This window comes from Strix aluco, chromosome 4 (assembly GCF_031877795.1).
Source record: "Strix aluco isolate bStrAlu1 chromosome 4, bStrAlu1.hap1, whole genome shotgun sequence".
NCBI lineage: Eukaryota > Metazoa > Chordata > Aves > Strigiformes > Strigidae > Strix > Strix aluco.
Genome location: NC_133934.1, coordinates 121,952,311 through 121,973,235, shown reverse-complemented (window position 1 = coordinate 121,973,235; position 20,925 = coordinate 121,952,311). Strand labels below are relative to the sequence as shown.

Here is a 20,925-nt window from a genome sequence, read left to right as displayed (position 1 = left end):
GTGTGGAAGTTCTTTAATCTCAGTGAATGAAGGAGTGCCGTTTATCACACTAAAACCTTTTCATGACTCATTAATAAACTTTCTCTTATCTAATTGCAGTGCTTTAGTAGGATGCAGTATAACCTCAGTGTGCCGCTAAAGAAAAATTAGATTTTCTTGTCATGAAAAATGCAGAGTTACTCATTGAAAAGCTTATAATTCCAGTAGCAAATGAGGCATGAAATATATTGCCAAAAATACGGCGCCCAAAAACACTGGCAGTAAATATTTTATCTTGGTGCTAATTAAGAGCTTGAATTTAAAACTGAGCATTCTAAATTTTCACAATAATAAAATTAACCTAACGATACCAGTGTAGCTTTAGTACTGTGCACTGTTATTCTGGCCGGATTCTGCCCTCGACTTGCACGTTGCTGATGGTGGAGGATGTTCATAGCTCTAGCAGTAAGCAGAAATTTCTTCTTGTCTTCATAGTGTATTTTTATTTACTTGGAAGTTGATTGAGAACCTGAAGATCAAATAATAGCAAGCTTATGGTTTCATTAACTGCAAGGAAAAGAGTTTAAGGAAAAAACCCCCAATTATCCCTTTTTTTTCCTCCCCCCATCTCCTCTGATCACTTGATTTCTTCATTTGATTTTCCTTTAACAGAAGCTGTTTAACTAGCATTAGATTTTCTATTAATATAAATCTGAAAAATGTGGTGGTTTGGCTTCTGTTGTTATTTCATTGATTTTGTTTTTCAGATTCTCTCTTTTAGTATAGCTAGTGTACCCTTAATCACACGCATTTTCAGGTCCAGATTTTGAAGGATAAACACTCATAACATCCTATGAAGCTTAAAATAGTAGGTGCGATTTTAAAAAAAAAAACAAACAAACAAAAACAAAAAAACCCCCAAAATTTAGCGCTCAGCTCTCAAGAGAGCATTTTTATGAAGGAAGCAGTGGTTTTGCATGTAGCTATACTTCTGTAGCCTTTTAAGGTTGTGTTTAGATACTGGCAGTGGTGGAAACTGTTAGCTGCGTGTCCATACAGCATCCGACTCTGCAGCGGCTGTCCCGAAGGCGTTTTGAACAGGGTCTTTTCTGGGGGTGCCACTGCAGTTTGATGTTCCCTCTAGTGTTTGAGGGCTGGAAATGCTGAGTCTAATCTTCATCAGGTTGCTGCAAAATGACCAAATGTGCTCTCTAGCAACTCCTTGAAAGCCAAGGACAGGGGTTTGTGTCAGGAAAGTCAAAGGGAGGGAATGTGGGGGCTTGGCTTTAGTTTCAGTGGATGTAATTGCTGCATTATCAGCTGACTTTGTCCGTGTGTTCTGCTCTGGATGACCTTTGGAGTGTAGGACCTGAGTCTGAGCAGCCTCTGTGTCATCACATTTCTACTTACCTCTATGGGCAGACCAAATGTGGAGCCTTTCTAAGCAGAATTTGATTTCAGTGCTGCTTAGATGGCTATCTCCCAAGCTATTTATTGGTTTCATCAACACAGTAAATTGTCTCAAGTCTCCTAAAGAAGTACTTACAGAGATTTCTATGGCTGATTAATCACAACAGTTTGCTAGATAAGAATAAAGACAAATGATTATTTAAACCTGCTTATGTACCATGACTCTTTCTTCCTTGATTGTGGTAGAGTGCCAGCTGATGAAGACAGAACGACCTAAACCAAACACATTTATCATTAGATGCCTCCAGTGGACCACAGTAATTGAAAGAACATTTCATGTGGAGACTCCAGAGGAGCGGTATGTTTCATTCATATTTAATACATAAACTACTTGCAAAAGCAGATGCAAGTGTTCAGCATTAATAGCAAGTCCTTTGCTGAAGCTCTTATTTATCAGATGATGTACGTCTAGACTGAAAAGCAACAAATAATTTTTGAGTGCCTCAGTTTTAGTGCATGTTCCAGTATAAAAGGTACCTTAAAGGGGGTTTCAGAGAGTGGATTTTGAGTGGTATTTGTAAATGAAGTGTTGCTAGGTTGGGTATCCAGAATGGACAGGTGCAGGTGTGTACCAGCACACAGGTAGTTATTTCTGGGAACTTAAGGTTCATTTCTCAATGGAAATGTCACGGTATGTGAAATGAAGGGTTTCTGACCTGGGAGTTTCTGGAAGGATGAGCACAAGTGAAATAGAGATTCAGGCAAAATGGAGTTCTATCAACATACTGACCTTTTAAAGTCTTTTTAGACACCTTGTTTTTAAAGGGAAAAAAAGTTAGTTGTATCATTTGCTGATTGCTAATGTTTTATGCAAATTAGATAATAAAAGTGATAGTTATCTGCTGCAGGTGCAGATTTCTGTTTCAGCTGTTAGGAAACAAAGCTAAGAGCATGCATCCTGTGCTCTCATCATTGGAGAATTGATCTCTTACCTCCTGAGAGAACAGTTTTCCAGCACAGCTATTGTACAACTACAGAGTATTTAAATATTTACTTGCTCTTCAGGAACTGAACTTAAATTATTTGAGTACCATTGCCCTAGGGGAGGGGGTATTTTAAAACCGTTGTCCTCCCTAGGTATGGTACTGGCACATGTTGATTTTTAAGATCAGCAAATTCTGCCTAATATTCTTTGCTTTTTTCTTTCATAGCCTTTGTATGCACTGATTTAAAGAAGGTTCCTGTTTATTGCTTTTGATTCTATTACAGTGATCAGAAGAAGGTGATATCAAATTAAAAGCAAAGAAAAAGAAACTAGTCCTTGTTTCTTTTAGTAGCTTTGTGGTCAGTGACCCTAAAGGGAGTGAATAACAGTTTCTACTTGGGGGAAGATTGTATTTCAGTCTTGTTTTGTTCCCTCCTAGCCAATTAAGTCAGCTTTGTGACACTTCAGGGCTCAGAGTGTTAGTCACCTCTGTTGTGTATGCTTGAGACATAAAAGCTGAGGGTGAAATTCTGGTCTCCCAGAAATCAAAGTTACTCACTTCAGGAGAGCCGAGATCTCAACCAAGTCAGTAACAGATCTTAAAAGAGATGTGAAGGTAGATACGCCTTTACCTTTCTCTGTGCCTTTGCCAACCAACATTTGTTTTTTGAGAGAGATGAAGAGATAAAAATACAGAAGAAAAAGTTCTTTTTGTAATCATTCCGAATATAAAAAATGATTAGTAAATAAAGGAATGTCTTTGTGATGGTGAATGAAGTAGTCTGTGCTGGGAGTATAAGGAGAATGTTCAGAATTTTTAGCATTACCTTGCTGCCCCAGACAGGGCTGGACATTGCACATTCAGACAAAATCCAAAATAAAAAACGCACAGGGTAGGAAAGACCATATGTGTAATTGGTGCAGTTTTTGTTAGAATTCTATGTTGGGTGCTTTTTCCCATGGACTTTGCATCCTCTGGGGAATGATCTGCCTCTTCCATCCATCACAAACTGAAATTCACATATTCAGATATGGTTAAGTTTTTTTTTAATAATTTCATAGAACCAGTGAAAAATTTGCCATTGATTAGGATGGCATGGTTTCACTGCAGATTGTGCGTAGAGTTGTTCAGCATTGACTACCTCTCTTGCTGCTGTAGTAGCAAAGTGTTTTACCTGGGATGTCCTTGGAAGAAGCGTTTAGCCGGTGCCTATCAACTAAACCACTATGTCCAGTTCCCTACAGATAGAAAAGATAATAAACCATGGTAAATTCACACAGTCCTCTGAACATGTCTTCAGCCCCTGTATGCCTTAAAGTCTGTCCCAAAACCCTGTAAGCCCTTGCAAGTTATATCCTTCATGTTCAGTAAATTTGCAGTGAAATGAAGTGAAGGCCAAGAACTTTCACTTCAGTAGTTACCAAAAGTGTGAAATTTCCCAAACGATGCCGGAGTGGAAGTGGTCTCTGTGGGAGTTGAAGGGGTCAGTATTAGGGTACCCATTGCAGTAACAGCTGTGGAAACTATCGTAACCAAGACCTGTGCCTAAGATAAAATGCCACTGCTTTTGCTGACATTCTGCTAAAGTTTACACAGGAATTGCTGTACTTCTATCATTATCTTTACAACAGAGGAATAACCTAAGTATCCTGGGCTTTAATACTTTCTCCTAGAACACCCCTTGCCATTAAAATTTGGGATGTGTGTGCGAAGACGTGGCATAGTGCCCCCAGCAGTTAGATATATGTGTTTTCAGTGCACCATAGGAATGGAGAAGCTGTGTTTAATTGCTTTGTGCTGCATGGAAGCCATTTGCTTTTTGGTTTTGGCAAGTCTCTTTTTGTTATGTAAATCTCTGTATCACCAGGTCATATCTTGAGCTGCTGACTGAATGCCTATTAGAAATTCTGTTGTCTGAAAAGCCTTATATTGTATCTAGACTGGGAGGACTTCAGTTGTCTCTTGTTTCTAGTATGATTAATAAAGATACATGTTAAAGAGTGCTCTTAAAAACTCATTTTTACATGAAAATGCACATAATTCATTGTACGTTGCATTGTTCCATCAGAGAGCATTAGTTGCTTTGTATTCCTTGATCACCCTTGCCATGTCAGATGGTAGTCTAAAGTCACAAGTAACGGATGTCTTTGCTTCTATTTTTCCAGGGAAGAATGGACGAAAGCCATCCAAACAGTAGCAGACAGCCTCAAGAAACAAGAGGAAGAGATGATGGATTTTAGATCTGGCTCTCCTAGTGATAATTCAGGTGCTGAAGAAATGGAAGTCTCTATGACAAAGCCAAAACACAAAGTGGTAAGTGAGCATAGCAGGAATAACAATATTTTTATAGGTCTTCTGGAATGTAGACAAGAAATAGCCAACAAGACACATCTGTTCCCATAACAATTACACAGTTGGTTGTAGATGCAGCTTCTGGAAGAAACAATTGTCTGAGCTGAGCAGGTACCAGGCAAAGCCTGTCTGGGTCCACTGGAGTTCTGAGTTCAGATGTCCTCACTGGATGGCTTTCAAGGCCAGCTCAGGTCTGTATGTGGTTTGCTTATTTTCCTGTGGTACAGAGCCTGAAATCATAGCTCCTGCTGGGCTGTGTGACTGTGTAAACTCTTTACAGGCTGGTGCAAAGATAGTCCAGTGGATTTGCAGGATTTAGGGTGGGTCCAGCGGATTTAATTGCTCCGTATTAAAGGTTTAGGCTGACTCCCAGACAGCCACTGCAGTGTCTGTCCATAGTGTTCCTAGAGCTCAGGTTTTTGCATCAGGCACAGCATTGTCTGAATGCACAGGGCCAGCTCAGCAATGGCCTTCCATGAAAGGAGTATGTGCCAAAGGAGATCTTTGCCTTTTGGAGCTCTTTTAGTATGTATCTTCAACCTGCCTTCACTTCTTTCTACCCCCTCGTGGTCTCCTGTTTGGGTTTCCATTTTCCAGTGCGTTCCCACCTGCTCTTGTAAGGAAGAATTGATAGAACCTTCTCCCGTGCAAATGCTGTCTGTGAACTGTACCAAGGCACTTCTTTGTGTCCTTATCTCACCGTTGTTATCCCCACTTACTTTCATAAGTTTGTTTCAGTTTTGGGAAGACCAGTGAAGTTTTTAAAGAAAAAAGATAGCCATCCACCAGTGTCAGCACTAAGTATGTGTGCCAGCCTTGTGTTATGTCAGTGGTTTTAGACTGATGTGGGTGGCTATTTACATGTCACTCTGAACTGTAGCTACCATTAGGCTTCTGTGTCCTTGACTGAATAGGTACCTCTCTTGCTGAGCAGCTCTTCATAGAAATGCAAGAACCACCTCATTAGTCAAATACACATGTTCTTCTGAGACAGTGACTGTCTCTGAGCATGGTAGGGAAGATAACCAAAATGATGATGGGGGTCCTGGCATCAACTGTATTGAACAATTAGCAGAGAGCCTCCTCAGCCAGCCCTGCGGAAGAATATGGAAGAAATTTGCTGTTGGGAGCATCTTAATATTTTTCCCCAACTGAAGCTGCAGTAGCTTTTCGCTCTGTAAGTCTCACTGTTGCCATGTTGGCAATGGTCATTGATAAGAGAGTCCAGAGACTATCCTCAGTCTGCAACAGATTCTGATTTTCCCAAGATTTTTCCTAATGGTGAAACAGATAAGAGCAAATGGCTAATTTGTGAAGCCGTCATTTTGTCTGTGGGTTTTGGTGCTGTTCAGTGAAGCACAAGAAAGCTGGTCCCCTAGAGAGGTGGGAAACAGGAGAAAAAAGATATGAGTTTAATCCCTGAAATCAGAGCAACATGTGCCTTTTAATGAATGCACTGACAAAGTGATCAAAATGTCTGTGGATTAGTAATATGTTGAATGGTATTTGCACAGTTGAGTGTTGAGTCACGTAAAAGAGTGTTCTGTTAATTGAAAGCTTATGGTTTTCCCTCATAGTTTGATTGATTGTCTTTGGGAGTGCACCGGTATTCATTTTTATGAAAGAATCATTTCTGCTCCTGAATTCTACTAAGCAAAAGGATTAAAAATCCCATGTATACGGCATATGTAATGTATTCTCACGTGAATGAGAAATTCTAGTCTGAGAACGATATACTTTTTGTTAGTTCATGTAATTCAGTTCTTGTTTATCTGTATCATTAACAGACCATGAATGAGTTTGAATACCTTAAACTACTGGGAAAAGGCACTTTTGGAAAGGTCATTTTAGTTAAAGAAAAAGCAACCGGACGGTATTATGCTATGAAAATTCTGAAGAAGGAAGTTATTGTAGCAAAGGTGAGTAGATGGGAAACTTGGGAATGTGATACAGCATTCGGGAAAGTCATACCAAGGATTCTCTGAGTACTTGTGAAGAATTGCTCTGATTGATTTCTGATTGAAATGGACCCCTGATCTGGGGAATCACTTTGCTGATTTCCTTCTGCTTGTGTTTCAGGATGAAGTAGCGCACACGCTGACAGAAAACCGTGTTTTACAGAACTCGCGGCATCCATTCCTAACAGTAAGCATTTCTCTCTCTGCTGAGTGTAACTTGACATCGTGACAACCAAGACCTTCCTTATTTTTTGTTATTTATATAATACATCTGAGATCAGTGTTTTCAGAGTGGCTGGGTATTTTTGAACCCTTCCATTTTTGGGAAGCATAAATTAAAATGCTTTTTTAAGTCTTCTGATTCTTGCAGAGCAGGTCCTCGGTACCTCTTGAAGACAGTGTTTCAGGGTGTGGTTCGACTTTATGGCTCACCCATTTAATGGCTTTCTATCTCTGAGAGAAGTATCTGCTTTCCTTGTCCTCCAAATGCTTGGTCTCCTCTTTGTAGCAGAGATCAGGGTGACCCTGATCTTGTGACAGACAAGTTCAGGAAGATATAGTGGGGGAAAAACCCTTTAATTTTGCCTCTCTCTGTTGTTTTTTTAAGCTCCCAGAAGCAGCTCACTGTGGAATCAGAGTGCTGGTAATGCCAGCCAAAGGACACTGGTGGGAGCGTGTGGGATGGGACAGGGAAGAACAGGATCGTGCTTTATCTGCTGCTTTCCTTTCAGCTTGTCTTAGCTGTAAAATCAAACCATATTCTCAGCTTAGATCTCCCAACACAAGCAGTTTCTCAGGGTTGAGTTCAGATACCCAAGTTCCACCTCAAGATTTTATTTCCAGTATTTATTACAAGTTGGCTCTGAATTTTTTCCAACCACTTTAGCACTCTAAGAGACATGTGTAGGATCCCGGTTCTTTCCTTTGTCCAGGTGCGCAAGGGCTTAGCTGGAATTTAGACCTTTTAAGCGTGGCCTCTGGAAGTAAATATTGGCTGTACTGGGTATAATCAGTAAATGTTTGTTGACATGTCTAAAACCTGATCCTCCCTTTCTCTACAAAAATATGACTGGTTTAAAAATGCCACCCCTAGTAATGAAGACATCATATGTGGTATTTTCTTTTTAATGCTTTCATAAACCCAAATATCCAAAACAAAGGTTGTCTTGAGAAGTCAGCTACAAGACTGGGTTGTGACCAAAAAACTTAAGACTGTGGCAAACAAGTTGATGTTACACTTGCCACAGGAATACACGTGACAGGACTGTACAAAGGCACTTTGTGACGCTCCATCACACCCTCTGTCCAGTCTGGTTTTGTGAATTGCTCACAAATTGATACTGACAGTATTGCTCAATCCTCTGGCAGGCTGTCAACAGGGAGCAGTTGTAGGCAGCAGGGCAGAGACCAGGGGGCTGTGTGGGGTAAATATATGTGTGTTTCATATAAGAGGGCTTGTAACTAGTGTGGTAAAACTGTGCTCTGGGGTTTGACTGTGGCCTCTCGTCTGTGAGATGAAACCGTCGGAGCTTGTGGCCTGGGGAGGAAACTTCAGAGCCACTATTGGTATGTTTTGTATCACTGTTAATGGGCTAGGACTTTGTTTCACAGCATTATAGGCGTTACTGATAGCTTCTGTAAGGGATTGTTTTAATGTTTTATTAAATCTATTTAACGAAGTAAGTTGGCGGTGGATCAGTCCTCAGCTGCCACAGGAAAGTGTTAAGTATTATATAAGATCCAAGGACCAAAAAGTCCACTAAAATAGACAATTTCATGTCTGTCTATGTTTCTGAAAATCATTTAAAATGCTTTTATAACTGTCAGTGTGATCTGTCTTCTAAGTTTTGGTTTAAATCTCTTTCAGGCTTTAAAGTATTCCTTTCAGACACATGATCGCTTGTGTTTTGTTATGGAGTATGCTAATGGAGGGGAGGTAAGGGAAATGTAATAATGTTTAATACTTCAGGATTTTCCTGTACTACTACTAATTCTGCTTGACATTGTTTAGTTAAGGTTCATGTTTGCAATTCTAATTAATCCAAGTTGTCCCAGGTTTAACTAATATTAAGAATTAAGATTCTTAATTTTCTTAACTCTGTTTTTAGAGAATAGAGGTTTTGGGTGTAGGTTCATATTTTACATGACAGCAACATATTGTAATCTGATGTAGTTCAAGAAGGCAGGGTTGCTTTCTAGTTGCTCCTCAGACAACTTCTAACACTTTTTAATTAATATTGTGAGCACATATTACTTGGGAGGGAGAACTAGAAACAGCAAAACACTGTTAGACAGTCAAGGAAAAGTTGGAATATTAACATCTCTAAATCCTACATTAAGCTGTAGTTTTAATATGTAATTGTAGTTCAGTCAAAATGAGTTTTTATAATTTTCTTGTACATACAAGAACACGCAGCACACAAACTGGTTATCAGTGTGCATCTGTGAATATGAGATATAATTGTCTAATCATTTAATTAATGATGCTTTTTAACACATTTGGGAACACAGCTGGGTGAGGATGGGGAAGGGGTTTTCTCTTTGATAATACTGCATTCCAAGCAGGATGGCCTGTGAACTGCGAGACATAACTCAGAAACATGTGCAATCTAAAGGTAACAAATTATTGTTCTTGTAGTTGTTTTTCCATCTGTCAAGAGAGCGTGTCTTTTCTGAAGACCGGGCTCGGTTTTACGGAGCTGAGATTGTTTCAGCACTGGATTACCTGCATTCAGAGAAGAATGTGGTTTATAGAGATTTGAAGGTATGTAGAAAAATAATTTCAAGGCTTTTTGGGTTTGGGCTTTTTGTTTGTTAGTAACAAAAGCAAATGAGCCTGAACTATAAGAAAGCCTTTCCTGACTGAACTTTAACATAACAGTTATTGCAGCTGTTGGACTTGACTTTACAGGATGTCTAAACACTTTTATAGCCTAAGAGGTTGTATAATGCATTTATCAGGACCCTGGCAGCGTTTCAGAGAATATGAAGGGGTACAGAGGTACTTGGATTGCATTTTCACTTGCCTGCTTATGTTCCAAGAGAAACCTTGCTGCTCTTCTGCATGGTGGAACATAATCCTGGGCTCTTCATCCCAGGTCTTACAGGATAGATGCAAATTCATAACTTTGTGGATGTTGTGCTTCCTCGCAATGTGCTGCATAGCACTATCTTCATAGTACCTGCTTGAGTTAGAAAATTGGATAAGCTTCACGTTGCTTATTTGTTTAGTGAGCACAGAAGGGAAAAAAACCACAACCAAACAAGAAATCTCAGAGCAAACAAACTTGGGAAATTCTTGAGGAAAATGCAACAATAGCTTTTTTTTTTTTTTTTTTTCCCTGACAAGTGTTTTCAGGAGAGGATGAGAGGATACTGGTAGTTCATTTAGGAGCAATCTAAAATGAAGCCCGCTGTGTAATGTTTTCAGGCTACGTCAAAGTCATTTTGGGATTCCTGCTGGGATTTTGTCTCCCAAAGAAGCATGATTCCTTTGAAAGTGCTTTATTTCATACACAGTGGAAACTCTGTCCTAAAATCTGGATGGCTTTCTCAAAATTTAGTGGCACAGGCTGGGATGAATACCACGTGCTGAGTAAATGTATAAAGTGATTGTCATGTAAAGGGTCTCTTTGGAAGTGGTTCCTTAGCCTTGCATTTGATTTTTGTTTCATTTGCTATCTTTTACTGGTACAGAATCTTTCATAAAAACACCTAGAGTAAAAGCAGGGATGAAGTTGTGTGAGGAGGAATACTTACTTAATAAAGAGCTGGTGTTCTGTTGGTGATAATGTTGTAGAAGCATAAATACAGTGTCTGCATTCTGTGTTCTTTCTGTATACGTGATCAGTTACCCAAAGACTACAAATTAGTTACCTAACGTTCCCTAAGGAACTAAGGAAAGTGATATAAATGTATATTTACATCATACGTGCTTTGGCAGCTACTGTGGTTCTGACCCCAGTGAGAACGAGGTTGAAAACTGATCTGCAGAAATTCATGTCTTTCATTGACTTGCTCAGGAGCAACGTACGTTATACGTAATAATGTCTTTCATTTGGATTTTCTTCTCAGTTGGAAAATCTTATGCTAGATAAAGATGGACACATAAAAATAACAGATTTTGGACTATGTAAAGAAGGCATCAAGGATGGAGCAACAATGAAGACTTTCTGTGGCACTCCAGAGTATCTTGCACCAGAGGTATGTTTATGTTGGCTATTGTACTAAATTATCTTCTTAAATGCCATCCGTGATAGCAGTAGTGATACAGAGTAATTCCTGTGCCATAATGTGTTCATACAGTAACTACTGTTATATAACAGCACATACTGAGAATCTTTTATTCATCATGTTCTGGGATGTATCTTTAGCATAACGATATGTGATAATTTTCAGGAGGATAGTATCTTCCTTCCACTTTAGGGAATATTTACATTTTACTGGAACTGTGCTCACTTCTTGAGTCAGAAATCTAACTAAAAAAAACAACTTTTAATCGCTTCAAATACTACGTGGTGGATTGGTGGCTGTTTTGCAATTTCTTTGCTGTGTCTTGGCCTGTTTGAAAGCTCTCAACAGGACTTCACTTAAGAAGTAAAAGAATTGTCCAATTCTTTTACTCTTTGAAGGCAGTATAAGGCGACATGTTTTCAGAAACAGGACAGACCAAGCTTTTTCTGCAGTATTTAGTGTGGTATGCATTAAAAGTGCCGACTGTTTTGTTAAGAGCACGAGATGTTTCTCAACATTAATTTGAACTTTTAAGTTTCAGACGAACTAAATCCAAGTAGGGGATCTCAGTCCCCAAACTGTATGTTTTGGGAGTTTTTAGTACTTTTTTTTTTTTTTTTTAAAGTAAAATGCAAATGTGTGCTTGCAACTTTCATCCTGGAAATACTCCTTCTGAGTTGTGCAACACAGGTGGTGTTATAGCTGTGAGTTAGTTACGGGCAGATCAAAAGTGAAATTGTGTGATAGAGGATATATGTATACATGGTATTTTGCAGACAGACGCTAGTTTTCTCTGCCCACGCTCTGAGCTGTCTGGAAGCAGATTCGCTGTATTAGTAGGGCACCGAGCCTGAGCTAACGTGGTGTGCCTTGCAGAAGGGCTGCTTGCCTTGCAGTGGGTGCTTTGCTACCCGTGGCGTTAAGACTTCCATCCAGCTTGGAGCACAGGCAGAAGCAAGCCTGGGACTGCCGGCAGGTTGTGTATTGTTGGCACAGGCAGGAATGTAGCCTTTCTCCGAGATGGGAGACTCGAGCATCGCAAACCCTTCTTGAGTTGAATTATGCAGAAGTACAAAGTGTGGAAAACCAAAGTGGAGGAGGAATATTTCTACCGAGAGCTGATGTCTTTGCTGATCAGTGCTTTTGCGCTCTCCTCTTGCGTGGCGGTGGCAGTGTGCTCTTGTTTTTTGTTGTGGGTTGTTTTTGTTTTTTTTAATTCCCAGCTGCTTTCAAGGTCCTCCAGTCTCTTTGTAATAATGAAGAACGTGGGCACCTGTCAAAGTAGCTTGCAGCAAGGAGGTGGAGCCAGTCTCACAATAGCTGCTAGCTCTCCATGGATCACCAGAGTTTTCAGTGAATCTAAATTGGGGTCCATACACCTCAGTTTGAGATTTACTGATGGAGGGAGTAATTAGCAGCACAATAGAGTTTTTATTATTCATAAACATGGCTTTTATTTTAGCTTCCCTCTTAAAATCAATTGGCGAACTTCAATTTCTCAAGGAGACTAAAATATTTATTGTTTTGGTTTTGTTTTTTCCTAACTTGGAATGTGGGGATTCCCTGTGCAGGCGTTAGGTTGTTCTTTCTGTTATATTATTTGCTATTATTTTTCTTTTTAATATTTATGATGAGTTGGCTCATCCAAAACCCTGAAGGAGAGATCCTTTTGATTAACCCAGCTCTCTCCCTTACTTGCAAATCCCATCTGTGAGTTGGAGTGTTAAATTCTGGAGGCTTTTGTCATCTGGTCGATAGCATGCAAAAAATCTGGAAACTGTGCGTGAGCGATATTCCGTGTGTTTAAGGTCATACATCCTTAAAAGCAGGGGTCTCAATCTTCTTGTCTGCATTTGTAACTTGAATCCGGCATAGCAGCGTGTTTGTACAGTTGTTGCATCGTTGTTTTTAGGTTCATACTGGAATCTCGTGCATGGATGACAGTGACTGAATCATGTCAACTTTGATGTGTCAGATGCATCGATGGCTGTGATGTTTACAGCTGTTCTGCCTTCTCTTTCAAATTCCATATCACAGCAGTCTAGAGCTTCTTGTTAAGAAATGATGATTCTTTAATTTAAGTGAAATGACCTTGTTACTTTACTGCCTCCCAGCTATCCTGAGTGTTGAAATAAATCATGGATGAGTACCATACCTTTTTCGTTGTGGTATATTTTTGATACTAACGCTGTTGCTCTGTTTTGTGCAATCACTAATAGGAGTGCTTGTTGTGATAAAAAAACTTTGACGAAATAAGCATTTTATATTCTGTTTAGAATTAATGGAGATGAAGGAAAGAGTTGTAGTTAGGAATCTAGATTATAATACAGTGTATTAATATGCTTACTAAAGTAACATTTGAAATATTTTCTGCATTTTGAAAGTACATGTAGCATTTATTACATACACAAGAAGGGCCTTTGTGGTTTTCTTTTAGTCTTTCCTATTGCATCTCTTGCAGCAGTTTAAAAAATAAAAATGAAAATTGGAGGCCCCACGATGGTTTTATTTTAGGTAACTCAAGTGTAGGGGAGTGCGAACAGGAAGCGCTTATTGAACGGGGGCGACTCAGAGCGGTAACTGCATTGTCATACAATATCTCCTGCGAGCTGCAGGGCTGCGATGCCTCGGGAAGGACGGGGCCGGCTCCTGGAATCCTGTCCGGCCGGCAGCTGTGTCGGCCGTATACATGTACGGGGCAGCTGCACAGCCAGCTGTCGTTTGGTGTGAATCATACGGCAGGGGATGCTGTAAATAGACCAATGCAGGGTAATCTAATACCTGGCAGCCTTTTGATTTTTACTGCAGGCCCTTTCCCTCGTTCAGATAATTAAGGGGAATAATTAGTGAATAAAGAGAGGCAGAGTGCAAACAGTTGTTATGTGGAGTGTCTCGATGCTTCTTTTTTATGTCCAAAACCTTTACCAAGGTTTGTAAGAGGTTCAGGTCCTGCTTTTGTTAAACTTGTGGCGACTTCGTTTGGCTCTTTCACCCTTTTAATTTTGAGTGTAAAGTATTCTGAATTGTAGCAATGTAAAGCTCACACAGACACCATGCAACAAGAAAACATGATGGTGGTGTGGTCGTGGTTTGTGCTCTTAGCCAGAGTAAGCAGTTCAGTGCAGCCCCGTGAAAAGAGTAAAGATGACGTCTAAAACCTGAGGACAGGGTCTGGAACATGAGACTGTTGGTGTCAGCTACAGACAACTGCGTAGGAGACATAAAGTCTAGAGAAGTCCTTGTAACATCCACTCCACAAGCCACAAAACACTCCCAGCTCCCTTCACAATGTGCAGTGCACAAGATCAGAAATGCACTATGACAGGGCTTCTCCAGAGCATGCAGGAGAGCTGGAGGGCACTGCTGGGGTCCCCAGTCCCTGCACCAGCCGGGGCTTTGTTAGGTAGAAGTGCCCAGGGCAAGGCAAAAATGAGCTGTGCAGGACTCCTTCCTCTGTGAGACCTGGCAGAAGTCCACCCCACTGACGATTCTTGGGTTTGCAGCCCAAGCAGAGGCAGGAGTGTTAGAGCTATAAGCAAGGCCTTTGGAAAGAGGCAGAGGGGAGGAGAGGAAACATTTCCAGACAATTTGGCTGCCGTTTTATGGTCCTACATACAACTCTGTCAAACGTTAGGAGTGGTGTTCTGGCTCTTAGTGTTTAATGTAGATTAGTCATTTATTACTTGTGGGTGGTCTTTCAGGTTGCACCGAGCCACGCTTTGGGGGGCGCAGGTTGATGGAAAGATGATGGGGATGTTTGGCTTGTCGCTTGTGAAGTAACAGGTTGACGGTCTTTTCTCCCCATACTGGCACCTTGCTGGTTTGGGGTTTTTCTAAAAAAATGGATCCCATTTGGAACGGTTTGTGATGAATAAGTGAGAATTTAACAGCTGGCTCTGTAACGTGAGAACAGTTCTCAGCCTTCGGGTTTTAAAAGGTTGTGCTTATCATGACCATAATGTGAGGGAGGGTGGGAGGAAGAAGAGAAGGGAGCTGCTGTAATGTACCCACTGCCTCCTTTTTCCCCTTCTGCTCACCTAGCATGGTGAACGTGGATGCCAGTTCTTTTCAAATGGATCTTCTGCAAATACTCCGCTGTGGCTGTGACATGTGAAAAGATGACCTTGCTGGAGTAAATTTTGCCTCTCAAGTTCTGTGTTCATGCCTAGTTTGGGAATGTCTTCTAAAGCCTTTTCCTTACATTTCTGCAGGTGCTGGAAGATAATGACTATGGTCGTGCAGTGGACTGGTGGGGTTTAGGAGTTGTGATGTATGAAATGATGTGTGGCCGGCTCCCTTTCTACAATCAGGACCATGAAAAGCTCTTTGAACTCATCCTTATGGAGGAGATTAGATTCCCACGCACTTTGTCACCTGAAGCAAAATCTCTCTTGTCAGGTTTGCTGAAGAAAGATCCTAAGCAAAGGTGAGACTGTTGTGTAATAGTTGCATTTTTAAGCATTCGTGCCCTCAGAAATACCAAAAAATTACAAAAGGAAAACAAACTCTGTTAAAGGCTTCACAAAGAAGTTAATAACTGTGCTATGCAGAGGCATATCTATGAAAGGGAACTATGTTCAAGACAGGTGACTTAAAAGTGACTGTTTCTTTGCTGCTGTATGAAATGCCCATTATCACCATCATTGGAAAACAATTGAAAATGGTATTGCACAAATGGCTATTTGTGCAGTATTGCATGCAGGCATGCCAGCCATTTTTCTTTATTTAAAATTGAGGAAGGTATTTCAGACAAAATTGTAGTTTTGTTTCTAATCCATTCAAAATGATCATCCACCAAGATGGAGCAAGTGGACCTACTCATTTTTGTTTTAACTTTTGACATGAGCAGGCACCACAAATAATGACATGAAGCAGCTGTGATCAGAAGGCTGAACTTCAGAATATGATGGCTGCCATTAACGCAAAACTATAGCCTGAGACAAAGCAAGTTAACCCTACCTCCAGCCATAACAAATCCAATGGCTTTTGTGGGTTTTAAGATGCTCTACACTGAATGCTTTCACCTTCTGTCCCAGTTCATGTTGCTGTCGGTTTTCTGAATTTTTGTTTAAATCTGTGCCAGTAATTTAGCATCTTGCTTTGGACAGTAGGTGGTGGTGTGTGTACCGTGTTTGTGGTGGAGTTTATACCATGTTTAATCTACTTTTCCTATTTCCTCCTTTTGTTTTTCTTTTTTTTTGCTATGCTGTATTATTTAAAAACTAGCCCTTGATTTAAAAACAGAAAAAGCGAAACAAAACAAAAACCTCCCAGCCCTTAATGGCTAATAAACAGAAAACAGAACAAGATCCAAAAAGGATGTTGACCTCTGCACAAAGATAAACATCAGTTTAAAAACTTGCCATCTTGTCAACCCAGACATTTTTAAAACAAATAGTATTGTGACTCTGCCCCTGATCTCCTGTCCTGAACCTTCCACTGTAAATGGGCCCCAAATAGGAAATCTTTCATGTGAGGTGAAGCAGAGTATTCCGGTTTGCTTTCTGATGATTGTTTAGTCTGTGTGTGTGCATGCACATAGCAGGAAAATGGGGTTTGCCAGTACATGGATACTTGTAGCAAGGATTTTTGTCATCACTGTAGGCTATTTCCAGCACTATTTTTAATGGAAAATCCTGCTGAGAGGTCTTGTAATGCAAATCCACAATTTTTACTACTGGAGGATTCAACTTCGCGGTGAGATGAGGAACCAGGAACAGTTGTAGTCAGGAACATGGGCAGCCTTGTACTAGGTGGCATCAGCTGCACACCCCTCCTGAACCTGGTGCCTGCAAGGGAACCCCCAGGAGAAGGTTGTGTAAGTGATTAGCAGCCCCCCAGGCACTGTGCTTTGCGAGTGTGGTTGCAGCCCCTGCCAACAGGATTCCTGTCCAGGAAAGTGCTGGGTTAAATACAATTGTGACCCTTTTGTAGCTTATTCAGGTGGGGCCTTTCAATCACGGGAAACACAAGCAGCATCTGCTGTAATTTGTTCTTAAAGGAGCATCTCTGATGAACCAAAATGCAGTTTGTTTACAAACAAAGAACGCCCACTTGTTTCTAATTATAAGGTTTTCCCAATGCCAATAATTACTCGACAATATGCTCATTTTATACAAATAGCCACTTCTTCACATGTATCTTCTGCAGGCTTGGAACCAACGATGCTCTGATCTGTTGGACAGATGATTTTTCATGCTGCTGATAGCAATAACTATAGACTAGACAAGCCTGCACACATGCCTGCAGCTTGCTAATTACACTGGTGCTTCCCAAGCTTTTTGGATCATGGACCATTCTTAAATACTGGTTTCTCACCAATCACCGTTCACCCAACTTGTTAACTGAAGCTGTGGTTCTGCAAATCCCCTGCATTTCATAGTGTTTGAGGCAGTGTGAAGGACTGAGCTGGAAGCACTAGTGGTAGAAGTCCTGAGTCCTGGCCTTGTAGTTTTATGTTCTTTTTCCTGTGTGGTCTGCATGCTGGGGTGGGCGCCTGGCATACTTGGTAGTTGACTCATAGTGAGTTCATTGAGCCATATTGAAGAAAAACAGCCAGATAGCTACAAAAATACATTTAGTGGAAAAGTTAAATAGTGTGCGATAATTTGGTTTACATTAGCCCCTTGATGATGCTTTGAGGAACCTCTGTGTAATTCAGCAGAAATCTCCCCTTCCACAAAGCCCAGTGGTGGACAGAAGTTGGTGTTGTCATAATGTTGTCTGTGGCAGAAAACATCAGAATTGGCAGCATTTAGTAACTGCTGATGAACTTCAGAGTGGGATGGAGGAGACAGCTGAAACCATGAGAAAAATGAAACTGGGAGATGTTGTCCCTTCCTGTAAAATCCTCAGAAAAACCCAACAACAAAAAAGGTTGATAGAATGAAGTTCAGTGGCAAGGATATTTTAAGTTAAATATCAAGGAGCTAGGGAATTGTGACCTGCATCAGTGAATTAAATCTTAAAAATAACCTGTTGTACCTGAGCTGGATCTATAGAAGCAGTCTTAGCTCTCTGCATTCGGTAATACCAGTTCCATCTCAAACTCCCAGGCATATGGGGAAAATGTGAAGAACAATAAATTGCATTCTGCTTTTAATCATGGCTGTTTCCTAAATTGGGTCATACAAAATCCGTTTTGTAAGAGAAAAGGAATTTTGAAGTTTCTTTTGGGATTGATATAAGTTTATTAATCTTGTAACGTGAGCCCTAATTTTCCCAAGAAGGAAAAAATCTATTCTGCAAATATTTCATTTTAATGTGACCTGAAATTCTCCTTCGCTGCTTTGTGACATGTATCAAATGGAAGGAGGTAATCAGCATTTTTTCACCCATAAACCAGCAAAGTTTTTATTACTTTTTTTCTCTGGCTGTGGAGACTGCAACCTGTGAAAGAGGGCATGGATCAGAGCGTTTCATGTAAATGGGCTGAGTTTAGACGGGTGGGTGGGTTTGTAATCAGCAGAGTGTCTTGCAAGCTCTGAATCTTGGCAGGTTTTAAACTTGAGAGAACTTCAGGATGGTTTCATCTGAATTTTGATCATGTGTTTTCACTACGTGCCTTAGTGCTCCCTGTCGTAGGTCAGGGTTGTTCAGCCTCTTTCAGATGGGGTTTGTCACAAGCTGCTTCATCTACTTCTGTCTTCTGCGGTGCTGTTGGACCTTGCCATTCAGCAAGAATGAGAGGAAGAAGATGCAGCATTTCACAAATGCCTGTTAAGAGATTTACTGACTTCACAGAGTTGTAGTTGTGGCTCTGGAGTTCTCAAGGTGGTCACAGGGAACTGATGATCAGTTCTTACAGCCACACAGAGATCTGGCACTTTGTTCTTTCTAGTGGTGATGATTCTTTCCACATCCAGAGTGCAACTTTGGCTGCAGATGCTCAGGATCAGCATCAATCAAGCCTTTATCTGCATGAAAACCAGCTCCTTGGGTTTTTTTCCTTGTGAAAGGAGGTGATTTGTAGTTAAAGTGTATGTCTGTGTCCTCTGTGGTGCTCTGCTATTGGAAGTGTAGATGGCTTGAGCAAACTTGCTCTCAGACACAGCTAGGTCTGCAGCCCACGCAGCCGCTGCTAGAGTTGGAAGAGGTAGAGGTGACAGTCATGGGGACTGCAGGGGCCTGGAGGTGGTCCCAGCTAACTGGTGGCAGGTCGGAGGAGGTAACCTTGAATAGCTGGTCCTCTTAGGCAGCAGACTTCATGCCTTGTGGGCGTCCAGAGTTTTGAAACCACACATGACAGGTGTCTTATGTTTGCTCTGAAATTTGTGTCTCTTGAGTACAAAAGTGTTTCTATCTCCAGACAACTCTGGTGTCTTGGGTATCACTTGAACTGCAGAGTGCTCATCAAGTATTCATACATGCTTTACCAAGTGCTTTGAGGTAGACTGAGATTTAGCTGTTGTGTATGATAATTTTAGTCTAAATCGGTTCAGTCCAAAGCTATTCAGAATGAGTTTGAACAAACTCAAGCAGTTCACCCATAAGAGATCTGAATTGAAGCTGAGGAAAACATAAAAGGCAAATTTAAATGAGATTTTTTTTCCCAGCTTTCTAGAAATTGGTAGTTTAGAGACTTCCCAAGCCTCAGCATCTTCAAACATGACTCCTCTGTGGTTACTAATGTTGGGGAGTGGGAGCTTTTCCAGTGTTACTGGATCCAGTGTGTTTGTGTTTCATGCATGTGGTTAATGAAGAAGTAGGGAAGTAAAACTCAGCCAAGAGCTAGGAGTTGCATTAGGCTTTCCAAAAGTCTTAATCTCTGAGAAGAAAACCCCCAAAGACTGTGTGTTTAGATACAGCTTTGGGAAGAATGTGGCCTTTTCCTTCCAAATCTGGAGTAATCAAATGGTGCTGTTCCCAAAGCCAGCCAGAACCTCTCCATGCTGATAGTGCTGGTCACAGGAAAGCGATGTAGATGCAGTCCCTAAATCCTTCCTGTGGCTTTTAGAGGCCTCTGAAGGTAAGGGCCATAGTAAAATAAGTTTCTAGTCTCCATCCTGATGGTATCAGAGAAGGAGAAATGTGCGTCTGGTGCTCTGAGCTGGTGAACACCAATTGATTTTTGCTGAGCTGATTTTCTTGAGCCTGGTGGGTATATTTGCACTGTTATAGAACCAGGTTTGGGGGCAGGGGGAAGTCAGAGAACTCATATGGAGACAGAATGGCAGTAAAGCGGTGTCTAAAACTGTGGCCATTTCCTCAGATGAGAATGGTGTGTGTGAACAGCAGAAATCTGTCACCTCTAAAAGTATGGCAGTTTCTCCAGATGAGGATTTGTCCACACTCAGAATCTGTATTGTGGCTCCTAATGTGGTGATGCGCGAGCTTATGAAGGGTATTGTTTGGCAGGGCAGAGTGAAGGAGGTTGCTGCCTGCTTTCCTGTATTGGAGTCTGGCTGTCCTTACTGCATAAACTTTTTAACTATAAAACTAGAAGTTTGTGGGTTTTTTCTTAAAGAGCTGGGAAAGGACCTGGGTGCTGAGCACTGTTACTTTTACAAGGACAATTAGAGAAACAATATTTTTCCCTTGATCCAATAATTGCAATCTTCTGGCCTGTGATACTACTTTCACTGTTGACTGTGTGTTTATACACTATATTTTTATTTTTTGTATATATATATATATATATATAAAATTACAGTAAATAAATTTTTAAAAATATGTGCACATTATTTATCTGTGGAATGATAGCCGATTGCCCTTGATTTGTGGAGCACAGACATTTGTCATTAAATGATTAAAGGAACTTGCAAGCAGTACACAGTTTCATAAAAAATTAAAAATGTGGAAATTGTTTCAGTTTAATATTGATGTTGCACTTTATTAATACATTTTCTCCTTGGGATTTAGCTGAAATACAGAAACAAAGGCTCTCAAATACAGATGGAAGTTAAATGAATAACCAGAACTGTTTGGGAGGTATTTTCTGAGGAGACCAATTTAGACAGAAGTTTGTGTTTTGAGGGGTTTTTTTGGTTTTTTTTTCGTTTTTTTGT

The 20,925-nt window shown here is 40.6% G+C and overlaps 1 protein-coding gene across 5 annotated transcripts in view; it reads left to right on the top strand.

Annotated features, from left to right (window-relative positions):
- AKT1 (AKT serine/threonine kinase 1) overlaps nucleotides 1-20,925 on the top strand; it is a 76,327-nt gene that overhangs the window by 44,549 nt on the left and 10,853 nt on the right. For all 5 annotated transcript variants that reach the window (XM_074820895.1, XM_074820893.1, XM_074820891.1 and 2 more), the window contains 8 exons: nucleotides 1,636-1,747; nucleotides 4,541-4,688; nucleotides 6,515-6,646; nucleotides 6,807-6,872; nucleotides 8,553-8,621; nucleotides 9,324-9,449; nucleotides 10,760-10,888; nucleotides 15,130-15,344. In XM_074820895.1, the coding sequence (XP_074676996.1) occupies nucleotides 1,636-1,747; nucleotides 4,541-4,688; nucleotides 6,515-6,646; nucleotides 6,807-6,872; nucleotides 8,553-8,621; nucleotides 9,324-9,449; nucleotides 10,760-10,888; nucleotides 15,130-15,344 (997 nt within the window). The remainder of the gene's footprint in view (nucleotides 1-1,635; nucleotides 1,748-4,540; nucleotides 4,689-6,514; nucleotides 6,647-6,806; nucleotides 6,873-8,552; nucleotides 8,622-9,323; nucleotides 9,450-10,759; nucleotides 10,889-15,129; nucleotides 15,345-20,925) is intronic.